Consider the following 12,997-nt stretch of genomic DNA (forward strand, 5'->3'; position numbering starts at 1 on the left):
TGAGCATTCTTTGGCATTGCCTTTCTTTGGGATTGGAATGAAAACTGACCTTTTCCATTCCTGTGGCCACTGCTGAGTTTTCCAAATTTGCTGGCATATTGAGTGCAGCACTTTCACAGCATCATCTTCCAGGATTTGAAGTAGCTCAACTGGAATTCCATCACCTCCACTAGCTTTGTTCGTAGTGATGGTTTCTAAGGCCTACTTGACTTCATATTCCAGGATATCTGGCTCTAGGTGAGTGATCACATCATCGTGATTATCTGAGTTGTGAAGCTCTTTTTTGTACAGTTATTCTGTGTATTCTTGCCACCTCTTCTTTTTATCTTCTGCTTCTGTTAGGTCCATACCATCCCTGTCCTTTATCGAGCCAATCTTTGCATGAAATGTTTCCTTGGTATGTGTAATTTTCTTGAAGAGATCTCTAGTGTTTCCAATTCTGTTGTTTTCCTCTATTTCTTCACTGAGGAAGGCTTTCTTATCTCTTCTTGCTATTCTTTGGAACTCTGCATTCAGATGCTTATATCTTTCCTTTTCTCCTTTGCTTTTTGCTTCTTTTCTTTTCATAGCTATTTGTAAGGCCTCCCCAGACAGCAATTTTGCTTTTTTGCATTTCATTTCCATGGGCATGGTCTTGATCCCTGTCTCCTGTACAATGTCACGAACCTCCATCCTTAGTTCATCAGGCACTCTATCTATCAGACCTGGTCCCTTAAATCTATTTCTCACTTCCACTGTATAATCATAAGGGATTTGATTTAGGTCGTACCTGAATGGTCTAGGGGTTTTCCCTACTTTCTTCAATTTAAGCCTGCATTTGGCAATAAGAAGCTCATGATCTGAGCCACAGTCAGCTCCCAGTCTTGTTTTTGCTGACTGGATAGAGCTTCTCCATCTTTGGCTGCAAAGAATATAATCAATCTGATTTCAGTGTTGACCATCTGGTGATGTCCATGTGTAGAGTCTTCTCTTGTGTTGTTGGAAGAAGGTGTTTGCTATGACCAGTGCTTTCTCTTGGCAAAACTCTTTTAGCCTTTGCCGTGCTTCAGTCCGTATTCCAAGGCCAAAGGTGCCTGTTACTCCAGGTGTTTCTTGACTTCCTACTTTTGCATTCCAGTCCCCTATAATGAAAAGGACATTCTTTTTTTGGGTGTTAGTTCTAAAAGGTCTTGGAAGTCTTCATAGAACCGTTCAACTTCCGCTTCTTCAGTGTTACTGGTGGGGGTATAGACTTGGATTACTGTGATATTGAATGATTTGCCTTGGAAACGAACAGAGATCATTCTGTCATTTTTGAGTTTGCATCCAAGTACTGCATTTCAGACTCTTTTGTTGACCATGATGGCTACTCAATTTCTTCTAAGGGATTCCTGCCCGCAGTAGTAGATATAATGGTCATCTGAGTTAAATTCACCCATTCCAGTCCACTTTAGTTCGCTGATTCCTAGAATGTTGACGTTCACTCTTGCCATCTCCTGTTTGACCACTTCCAATTTGCCTTAATTCATGGACCTAACATTCCAGGTTCCTATGCAATATTGCTCTTACAGCATCAGACCTTGATTCTATCACCAGTCACATCCACAACTGGGTATTGTTTTTGCTTTGGCTCTATCCCTTCATTCTTTCTGGAGTTATTTCTCCACTGATCTCCAGTAGCATATTGGGCATCTACTGACCCGGGGAGTTCCTCTTTCAGTATCCTATCATTTTGCCTTTTCATACTGTTCATGGGGTTCTCAAGGCAAGAATACTGAAGTTGTTTACCATTCCCTTCTCCAGTGGACTGCATTCTGTCAGACCTCTCCACCATGACCTGCCCATCTTGGTTGGCCCCACAGGGCATGCCTTAATTTCACTGAGTTAGACAAGGCTATGGTCCTAGTGTGATTAGATTGACTAGTTTTCTGTGGTTATGGTTTCAGTGTGTCTGCCTTCTGATGCTCTCTTGCAACACCTACCATCTTCATTGGGTTTCTCTTACCTTGAATGTGGGGTATCTCTTCACGGATGCTCCAGCAAGGTGCAGCTGCTGCTCCTTACCTTGGATTAGGGGTATCTCCTCACCACCGCCCCTCCTGACCTTGAATGTGGAGTAGCTCCTCTAGGCCCTCCTGCGCCCACGCAGCCACTTCTCCTTGAATGTGGGGTTGCTCCTCTCGGCCACCGCCACTGACCTCGGACGTGGGGTGGCTGCTCCTGCAGTGTCACAGCCTGGCACTCTCGGCCACTGCCCCTGACCTCGTACGTGGGGTAGCTCCTCTCGGCCGCACTTGTGTGCCGTCGCAGCCACCCGTGCTTTTAGTATTTAGTATCCAATACTAAAAGCTGTTAGTATAGGATAATTTTGAGTGAGGTAGAATAAGAACAAGTCTTTTGACTGACATCTTCAATGGTACCACCAAACAAGTCAAATTATGTCTTTTTTTTTGGGAAGCTCCAATAGGACTTCTCTAGCGGCTCAGCTGGTAAAGAACCTGCCTGCCAATGCAGAAGATGGAAGAGATACAGGTTCAATGCCTGGCTCGGGAAAATCCCCTGGAGAAGGAAATGGCAACCCACTCCAATATTCTAGCCTGGGAAATCCTTCAGACAGAGGAGCCTGGTGGGCTACAGTCCATGAGGTTGCAAAGAGTTGAACACAACTGAGTTACTGAACAACAGTAACATTGTTAACTTACTGTATGAATTTCCCTATCTAGATATCCCTTATGAATGGAATTAATAGTATTTATCCTTTTCTGTCTGGCTTTTTTCACTTAGCATAGTTTTTTATGGTTCATTATCATCACAGTGTGTATGAGAACTTTATGCCCATTTCTTATTGAGTAATATTAATATTTCATTATAAGTATATATTATTCATCTTAGTCAATTCAAGCTCCTATAACAATAAAGTGTGCATCATATAAACAACAGAAACTTCTTGTAGTTCTGTTGGCTGTAAGTCCAAGGAACTGAGCATGGAACTCAGTATGGTTGGATTCTGGCGAGGGTTCTTTTCTAGGTCTATTATTTTCATTCATATGTGTGCTACTATGCTCTTAGTATATGGTTACTTCTACAAAAAAAAAAAAAAAAAAAGCCTGCATTGTCTTGAATGTTTTGGAAATTTTATTAATGTTAACTATCTGCAACAGGTGTATATTGCTTCCCTTTGTTAGTGATTCCAATTGGATAGTCATCAGTCCCAGAGACTTAATCTCAAAGGGGTCATTACATTTGTGGGGCCCCAAAGGTAGAGTATGACACAGTTTGTTGGACAATATCCATAGCAGGGCACTGTTTTGGGCCACATTTAAAAATGCTGATGTGTGAGTACCTGATATAAAGAGCCAAACACAATACCCAAGCAATCAGTTTTCAATATCCAAAGGATCCAGTTAGGTACTGGGCCTCCTTTTTGGTGGGGAAGGGGGAAAAAGACAATCTTTCTTTGACTATTTGAAGAACTAAGTATTATAAATCTGGCTCACATAGTACTGAGAAACATTACTTGATAAACAGACTCTTGAAATTTGTTGGGGATTTTTAACCACTCTGTCTAGCTTGGGCTGTGAAGACAAAGGCTTCTGACTATCAACCATCAAGATATCATGTATTTAGAAATTTTTGAAAATCAGAATGTAGAAACACTTGTGACATACTCAATTTTGGCAAATGCCAGTGGAGTTTAAGTAACCCTGAAAGAGTACAAGAAAAATATATTGGAGACCTTTTCACCTGAATGTCAAAAGATCTTGATCTTCAGATGCCAGTAGTATGGGAAAGAAAATGTTGTCAACATTTAAAAGTGTATCATGTACCATTAGCCTGTGTAATGGATTTAAGTAGAGTCACATTGTCTGCAACAGTTTAGAGTATAGGAGAAATAGGTGAATTTGACAATAGTCCCCTCTAAGCTTGAAGCTTTTTTTGCACACAGCTGTCCTTAAACTTCTAACCACATGTGCTTCCTTCAATTCCTTAAATCTTGGCTGTGAATTTTTTCCTCTTGGGATGCACCCAGAAGGAGACAGGGAGGTTGGTGGGAAAATGATTTATGTGCCTCACCAATACTGCTCTATGGCTGAATCTCATTTGACCCCCATGGGACAGGGAAATACAAGTATCTGTTTCCACTATATATTCCATATATATATATATATATTCCATATATATATATATAGATAATACCTAGAGTGCACAGAATTGGCCCCAAAGTTTTCACTCTCAAGGTCATACTGTCTTCCTTGTTGCACTTTAAACCCAGTCCAATTTTCATTAGCTCATTTTTATATTTCTTCCACAGGTCTAGGTAAAATAGTGACTTGAGTGTCCATATCTAACAGGTCCAATGAAGTTTGACTCTTTCCCTTCCCTCAGATTTTCCATACTTCACATACTCAGAGAGGTCCATGTGAACTTTGACCCCACTGGGGACAAGGCTCCTTCAGCTCTCATCCTGCAACTGCTTCCCTAATTCCACCTCATTAAAAGACGGAGGACTATTTACGCATAATTTATTTGTACATTCAACATCAGTTGTCATAAAGTACCCTCAAATTCCATTAGTTGGCTCTTGAGGTCCTCATTCCTCCTCTTGCAGAAACCATGTCTCTGTCAGTATTTTATCCTCATTACTGTAATTATCAAGAGTGAAGATTATGAAGTTGAAAAACATCCATTTCTGCTTTATTGACTATGCCAAAGCCTTTGCGCTTGTGGATCACAATAAATCGTGGAAAATTCTGAAAAAGATGGGAATACTAGACCCCCTGACCTGCCTCTTGAGAAATCTGTATGCAGGCCAGGAAGCAACAGTTAGAACTGGACATAGAAGAACAGACTGGTTCCAAATAGGAAAAGGAGTACGTCAAGGCTGTATATTGTCACCCTGCTTATTTAACTTATATGCAGAGTACATCAGGAGAAACGCTGGTCTGGATAAAGCACAAGCTGGAATCAAGATTGCTGGGAGAAATATCAATAACCTCAGGTATGCAGATGACACCAATCTTATGGCAGGAAGTGAAAAAGAACTAAAGAGCCTCTTGATGAAAGTGAAAGAGGAGAGTGAAAAAGTTGGCTTAAAACTCAACATTCGGAAAACAAAGATCATGGCATCTGGTCCCATCACTTCATGGGAAATAGATGGGGAAACAGTAGAAACAGTGTCAGACTTAATTTTTGGGGGCTCCAAAATCACTACAGATGGTGACTGCAGCCATGAAATTAAGACGCTTGCTGCTTGGAAGGAAAGTTATGACAAACCTAGACAGCATATTAAAAAGAAGAAACATTGCCAACAAAGGTCTGTCTAGTCAAGGCTATGGTTTTTCCAGTAGTCTTGTATGGATGTGAGAGTTGGACTATAAGTAAAGCTGAGCGCCAAAGAATTGATGCTTTTGAACTGTGGTGTTGGAGAAGACTCTTGCGAGTCCCTTGGACTACAAGGAGATCCAACCAGTCCATCGTAAAGGAGATCAGTTCTGAATGTTCATTGGAAGAACTGATATTGAAGCTGAAACTCCAATACTTTGGCCACCTGATGTGAAGAGCTGACTCATTGGAAAAGACCCTGATGCTGGGAAAGATTGAAGGCAAGAGGAGAAGGGGACGACAGAGGATGAGATGGTTGGATGGCATCACTGACTCAATGGAAATGAGTTTGAGTAAACTCTGGGAGTTGGTGTTGGACAGGGAGGCTTGGCGTGCTGTGGTCCATGGGGTCGTGAAGAGTTGTACATGACTGAGCGACTGAACTGAAGTGAACCCTATTTGTGAGCTAACAAGTTACCTGACACAGTTTCTTGGGTGCCAGTAGACTATATGGGATTTTTGTTCATAGACAAAGGATAGTTTATTACTCACATTAATAAAAATAGTCTGAGTATCTGTGTTTTTACCCTATAAGCCTGAGTCCCACTCCCTACAGGGTGATGAAGAATGGTTACATGACACATACATATAAATTAAGTTGCATTACAAAGGAGGAAACCTCAGTTTGGGATCCTTAAACTTTTATAATAGGCAGTAAGCATCCCTTTCCATCTGGTCCCATCACTTCATGGGAAATAGACGGGGAAACAGTGGAAACAGTGTCAGACTTTATTTTTTTGGGCTCCAAAATCACTGCAGATGGTGACTGCAGCCATGAAATTAAAAGACGCTTACTCCTTGGAAGCAAAGTTATGACCAACCTAGATAGCATATTCAAAAGCAGAGACATTACTTTGCCAACAAAGGTTCATCTAGTCAAGGCTATGGTTTTTCCTGTGGTCATGTGTGGATGTGAGAGTTGGACTGTGAAGAAGGCTGAGTGCTGAAGAATTGATGCTTTTTAACTGTGGTGTTGAAAAAGACTCTTGAGAGTCCCTTGGACTGCAAGGAGATCCAACCAGTCCATTCTGAAGGAGATCAGCCCTGGGATTTCTTTGGAAGGAATGATGCTAAAGCTGAAACTCCAGTACTTTGGCCACCTCATGTGAAGAGTTGACTCATTGGAAAAGACTCTGATGCTGGGAGGGATTGGGGGCAGGAGGAGAAGGGGACGACAGAGGATGAGGTGGCTGGATGGCATCACTGACTCAATGGACGTGAGTCTGGGTGATCTCCGGGAGTTGGTAATGGACAGGGAGGCCTGGCATGCTGCAATTCATGGGGTCGCAAAGAGTCGGACACGACTGAGTGACTGAACTGAACTCAATTGATCCCTTTCCTTTGCTCTTAAGAGACGTTATCTTCATTTTATTGGAGTAAGCATTCCTGCCCTTTGTTCCAGAGAAAATCACTACCTTCCGAAGACTCTATACAGTCCTGCTTTTTACTTCAGATGGAGATCCTATTCTGTTTTTGAAAGCTGTTTACCGTTCAAACATCTCTCAAAAAATACCTCAAAACAAAGAATTTTCAGTGTTTTGCTCACCAGATGCATAGTAACATGTGAGATACATGCAGAATTGTCTTTCAACAATGTATAAGAATGAAACTGTTGGCATTGCAACATCTTCTATTTAGGCTATCACTAGATAATGGCAGATTTCTCTCTGACAAACTCTCACCTAGAATGTATGGATCTCCCACTTCTTTAACTGGTCAATGAATATTTTCAAACTTCATGTGTTGCTGATCTAATGTATATGAGATCATGTTACTTTTTCATTTTCCTAGGTTACTGATGAGATCCATATAGTTAACAAATATTTATTACACACTTACAGTATGCCAGGCACTCTTTTAAGGAAGAAAAATCATGCACTTTCAGGGTTTACATTCTGGTAGGGAAACAATAAATATATTAACTAAGTAAACTATATATTATGTTAGCAGATGGCTTATTATGGACAAGATACAATAAGTTAATGGGGAACTGATTAAGGAAATGTGTGTTTATTGACTGTGATCTACTTGTGATTGCCTAGTTTTCCAAGTTTTCTATAGGCTGTAATATTTCCTCAAGGAATACATTTTTATTTAATTCACTTTAACTATCACAGTCTGTAACATAATCTCTCTGACTCCACTTTTAATATGATGATTTTGATATTAGGGGCATCTATATCTTCAAATAATCAAAAGTTTCAAACTTTTCCTTCATCACTGTGCATTTTTTGCATGTAAAATAAATCTTTCCCATTTCTATAAGAAAAAAAACTGAACATTCACTTCTTATTCTAAAAGTTTTATAAATATTACCTTCTAAATTTAAGTAATAACATTTATATCCATGAAGAATTTGTGTGTAGGATGTGATGAAGGGATTTAAGCTTATTTTTTGTCATATGAAAAACAGATTAATGCAGCATCATTTATTGAATAAAATGTCTTTTTATCATTTATCTGAACTACCACCTCTATTATGATTCAAATTTCCTGTATGTAAATCTGTTTTAAGGTTGCTCTTCTGTTTCACTAGTATATGTGATCTCCCTTTTCCCAAACTTGACCACAAACAGATTACACTCCAGAGTCTCCAGAATGATCCTATGAAAAATATAAAACAAATCATACCCAGTCTCTGGTAGAAATACTAGAATGACTCCCTACCACGCTTACTGGAAAAGCCAAATTCCATTCTAGGACCTTCAAAACTCTAAGCTATCTGTTTTGGGATCCTATCACCTCTTTGAAACCACTTCCTGATATTTTCTACCTTGCTCATTCAGCTTCAGCCACACTGGTAACCTCAGTGTTATTTGAACATGACAGTCCTACTCCTGCCTTGTGAGCTCAGCATTTGCTGTACCTCTGCCTGGAATGCTCCTTCCCCAGACAGCCACAGGGCCAGTTCTCTTATTGTCTTTAGGCCTTTACTCAAAAGCTATCTTCTAAGTGAAGCCCTCTCTTAGTTCATATTCTATCCAACTTCAGCCTCCCTGGGACTTCCATAGCCCATTCTTTACTTCTCTATTTAACATTATCATTTTGAAAATAATTTATCCTTTTATTTTATCTTGACTACTCTCTCCCACACTACAATGAAAGTTCCATAAGGGTAAGATTATTTTATTTGTCTCATTTATTTACTACCATAGGTTCCTGTGTCTAGAAGACTGACTGGCTGAGAGCCCACCTGAAGTAAGTAATGGTGAGATGAAGATAAAGCAAATAAATTAAAAAGCAAAGGCAGTCAGAGTAAGCCAAAGAGGAGCTTAGCAGTTTCCCCTGGGTCTAACCCCAAAGTGACCAATGCAAATGCTTCCAGGGGACATCTGGGCATTTCATTACAGTGAGGCAGGCCATCTGGGGGCATGGCCCACTTGAGAGGACATTCTGAGTTTAAAATGGGCTGAGGCCTTCCTCAGAGTCAACTGCTTGTGTCCTTGTTGGAATGTGGCCCTAACCCTTGGTCTATTGTTTTGTTTTTTAAGGTAAGCCAGAAATGTGGATTTTTGAAATGTGAAATCCCCCAAATGTCTATATAGCTAATTTTAAAATGGAGAATGATAAAAACATGAAGATCAACCAAAATATGACAGTGGGCTGAAACTGGCCCATGAGTGGCCTGCAGGTGTTTGCTAGACTGAATTATGTGATGAATGAAAGAAAATCTACCCATGCTCTGGTGAGGTGGGCTCGCCTTGTGTAGTTCTTGAGGCAAACAGCTTCAGGTCATGTTGGGTGGAGAGAATGAACTGGAATTACCAACTTCTTTCCACTCTGGGAAGCTCCCTTCCTTCCCCTCTGCCTGCTATGCCTGGAGTTACTGGGCAGAAGAGAGACAGCAGCACTGTTTCTTTGAGGGCAGTGAAGAATGTAGAGTGGGAAAACCAGAGAGAGTTTTGAAGGGAACATCCACAGCTGGACTGGGGGAAGGAAAGGAAGAGAGAAGGACAAAGACCCATGTATTGGGACACCATACCTCAGAGGGAATTTATTGGGAGTTACCACACCCTCTTCCCACCAACCACCTATGTGGCACTATACAGTCGAAGGACTTTGTTATACAAAGTCACATCTCCCTGCTCAACTGCCCATGCCACCTATCTCACCTGAAAATAGAACTGCACACATTTCTAGTACAGTTCCCCATGTGCTTAAAGTGGGCAAGACTAGTCAGGAGGTACACGTGAAGAGTCAGTAGGCATTCTTTTTGTTGGGCTATTGCCAGAATGGGGTTTCTGGAGGCAGCAGATCTCCATCTGGTGAAGCACTGAGGGGAGATACCTGTGGTTTCAGGCAGCTGCTGAGAGAAGCATGGACAGTCAAGTGTCCATGCCCTGGAGAGAAGTCTCCCCATGCCTCCCCATGCCCTGGACAGAAGCATTAAGCTCAATCCTCTGTAAGGAGGCAAGGTATAGTTCAGGAAGTTGAAGAATAGTGAGATGAGTGCAGTATCTGGGTTGAGCAAGTTTCATTTTTTCTGGATAAAATGCCTTCCAAATGCAAGGTGGCACATCTCTTAAGTTCTGAGAACTCCACTGACTTGTTCCCCCCAAAATCATTTATTCAGTGTAGAGGAAGTGAACCAAGAACTTCAGGTCTGAGATTTACTGCCCCTGGGTCCTCTGGAAAATATGAGGTAACTGCCTACAGCCCCCTGCTGTGGAGCACCATGCTAGTGTGTTTAGGTTGAGGGCTGGGCTCTGCTCAGCAGGTGTGGCATGAACTCCCTGATATAATAAAAGTCTTTTATGTGTAAACTTGGCTCCTGCTTAAATTCTGAGACATTTCTGTCAAAATTTCCCTCTAGAGAAGCTCCAATCCATCTGGTTTCTTTGTTGCCACATTCTTTGTGCACAGAGCTAAAGAGGGCAACTTGGATACTGCCAGAAGTGCTATTTTTCTTGGGTCTTCCAATCTCTCATGGACCCCACACCTCATGCCATTTTCTCTATTTTCACTCCCTCTGTGGAAGGAGGAGAATTCTCCTTCCTTAGTGTTCCTCCCCTTCTAGAGTATCCTTTTAGCTTCTCCTCAGATCTCTGCCAACTTTATCTTTGTCTCCCTTGCCCTGAACTTCTTCTAAATGTATTTGTGTCCCTCTTTACTCAATTTATCCTGGTTTCCTCTCAACCCCAAGATTTCACTCTCTGTTATTCTTCAACGCCCCCCAGTTGGCTGCCTCCCCCTCTTAGGTTATCCCTCCCCCTAGAAGCCTCTCCATTTCTGACCCCTTCCCATATCCTTTCTTAAGCAGCCATCTCTCTTCCTTTCCCCCACAATCCATCTCTAGTTCCTTCTCCTCTCCTCTCCTTAGACAAGACCAGCTAAGTCCTGTTCCATTTTTAGATGACTGATTATGATACTAGCTGAACTTTATTCACAGCCTGAATTTACACTTGTTCCTTCCTTTCATGTCCCCTCAACCAAACACACCCAACCTTTTCACCATGACAAATTCCTTACACACAGCATGTCATAGCTACATAAACTTATATTTTTTTAGAACAAAACAACAGTTTTGCTGGCAATGATGATGGGTTATTAGGGACCCCTATACTTTCAGTACACTGAAAAGCAACATATTTTGTGTTTCTCCAAATCATATATTTGCCTACATATACGTGACAATGTTTACCCTAACCATTAAGACTTTTTCACCAAATCATAGACATAGATATGGAAATCATCATCAAACTTAATGAAGTACACAGAAGGTTTGGCTTTAACTTGGTGAATGACTTTGCCTGTCCTTTTGGAGCCATCTTCTTTGGTATATTCTACATGTTTACCTATGAGGCCATCTATAACTCCTTCTGGCTCTCTCTCTTTTGGAGAAGACTTACTTGACTCTGGCATGATATGGAGGTCACCTTCTTTATAATCATCTAAAAGCTGGTACATGTACAAAACAGGATCTTTCTCATAGGTAATATAAAACCACGCTTTCATGATGGGTGCTTGAGCTAAGACCATCCCCCTCCATCCATCCTTAGAACCATGTTCACCCTCAAACATATGTTCAACAGCTTTACCAATTATGGTATTTGCAAGGTGCACATCTCTGACTCGAGAAAATGGCACTTTATCAGGAAGGATTTTAAGCTTTAAAATCCTTTTATCTCTGTGAAGTTCCAGTCCATAGACACAGTCAATTCCATCATATTTCACCAGATAAAGAGAGGGATTTATAGGCACCTGATCCAGAACGGTTCCTTTCCACTGGGTGATGGGCTCATCACCTTCCTTCCATCCATGTGAAATTCTGCAGCCCACGATGTTCCTGCGCGTCTGGGAGGAAGGTCTGCCCCTCTGTTTCTTTTGAGAAATCTTTTTCTTCCTCATACTTGCAGACAAGGTGTGGTCATCAACAATTTCCCTGGTTTGCTGCCTTGCAGTTGCCTTTTTGTGAGGTGTCTTCATACCTGCAAGGGGAGGAAAGAGGCTAGGGAGAAACATTTAGTGTACTGTAGTGTGAAATTTTATTTCTCTGCATTGCAAATTCCCTGGGCATCAGGTATATGTATTGCCATCCAAGTTATTGGATGTCCAGCAGAGATGCTGGCTATCAAAATATTATTGGATGTTTGCCTGCAGTGTCCTCCTTCCAAACTTATTTGGCTGTGCTGAAGGGTTGGAAAGGTGATAGTTTTGGTTGTTGAGCCCCCAGCAAGAGGGAGCAGGCTCCTTTGGTTAATACCTCTGTTGCCATCTTAGACTCCCCATATCAAATACAAATATTCATCATTTATTAGCTCCCACTCATTCTCTCCATTTAGATTAACATAGTACCCTTTCCCCCTGCTCACTATCATTTGCTCTTCATCTGTCTTGCCTCCCATCCCCATTCCTTCTGCCTGTTGTTCAACTCTCCTTCATATCTCTTCCTGGTCTACCCCATTTTTCCGCTGGGTGCCCAGAACAAATCTCTTTCTCTTTCTGGGGCCACCTTTATTACCACCCAGGTGCTCTTCGGCTCTACTTCTCCCCACCCCCCATCCCCAAATCACCTTTCTCAGTCTCCCTCAACTTCCATTCCAGCACAGAACCCAAATTTTCCCTCTTGGCACCCACCAACCCGCATCCTCCGATTCTCTAGTCCAGCGCCCACCTCCCCAAGTCGGGGGACCGCAGGTCTCACGTGTCCAAATCGGACACCTCACTGCTGCCTCCGCTGTGAACCTGTGGTGAAAGAGGATCAGCAGGCGACGAGTTCGGAGTTTGCAAGAGCTGGGAGGGAAGGATCCTTAGGCGAGGAGCGTGTCTAGGAAGACAGCTGGGCTGACGAAGAGGATGGCGGCAGTGTCTCCAACACTGGGCTCGCGGGCCCTCCACCTCCTTGACGGTGACGGCCTCTCTGCCACATCGGGATCCCAGAAGCCGCTGCCGCAGCCGCAGTCTCCTCCCTCTTACCATCGCGCAGCTTCCTGCCAGGAGAGAGGCCGCCCCTTCCTCCCAAACACTGCCACCCTCCCCGCCTCCTCCACTCTCAGGCCCACCTCTGCCCTGTGCCTGGGAGGTGTTTCTATCTCCCGGCTCCACGCCTTGCCAAAATCTGGAGGCGCCTTGCTAAACCCACAACGCCCCACCCCAACCAGCTTTGCGTTCTGTCTCCAGATCAGGGGCCCCCATT

The 12,997-nt window shown here is 42.5% G+C and overlaps 1 protein-coding gene across 3 annotated transcripts; it reads right to left on the minus strand.

The window, feature by feature from the left end:
* Window positions 1-7,424: 7,424 nt before the first annotated feature.
* Window positions 7,425-12,565, minus strand: LOC133243406 (spindlin-2). 3 transcript variants are annotated; one of them, XM_061410281.1, is made up of 2 exons: window positions 12,476-12,565; window positions 7,425-11,809 (listed from the first exon to the last, which is right to left on the minus strand). In XM_061410281.1, the coding sequence occupies exon 2, from the start codon at window positions 11,785-11,787 to the stop codon at window positions 11,011-11,013; it is 777 nt and encodes a 258-aa protein (XP_061266265.1). In that variant the 5' UTR covers window positions 11,788-11,809; window positions 12,476-12,565; the 3' UTR covers window positions 7,425-11,010. The 3 variants fall into 3 exon arrangements, with proteins under 3 accessions (XP_061266265.1, XP_061266266.1, XP_061266267.1); XM_061410282.1 differs by having other exon boundaries at window positions 7,425-11,789; window positions 12,476-12,557; XM_061410283.1 differs by having other exon boundaries at window positions 12,439-12,515.
* Window positions 12,566-12,997: the final 432 nt, after the last annotated feature.

Source organism: Bos javanicus, chromosome X, assembly GCF_032452875.1.
Source record: "Bos javanicus breed banteng chromosome X, ARS-OSU_banteng_1.0, whole genome shotgun sequence".
NCBI classification, from domain to species: domain Eukaryota; kingdom Metazoa; phylum Chordata; class Mammalia; order Artiodactyla; family Bovidae; genus Bos; species Bos javanicus.

Excerpts from the sequence above, each read along its gene's own strand:
- LOC133243406 (XM_061410281.1), bottom strand. The coding sequence starts at position 11,787 with ATGAAGACACCTCACAAAAAGGCAACTGCAAGGCAGCAAACCAGGGAA.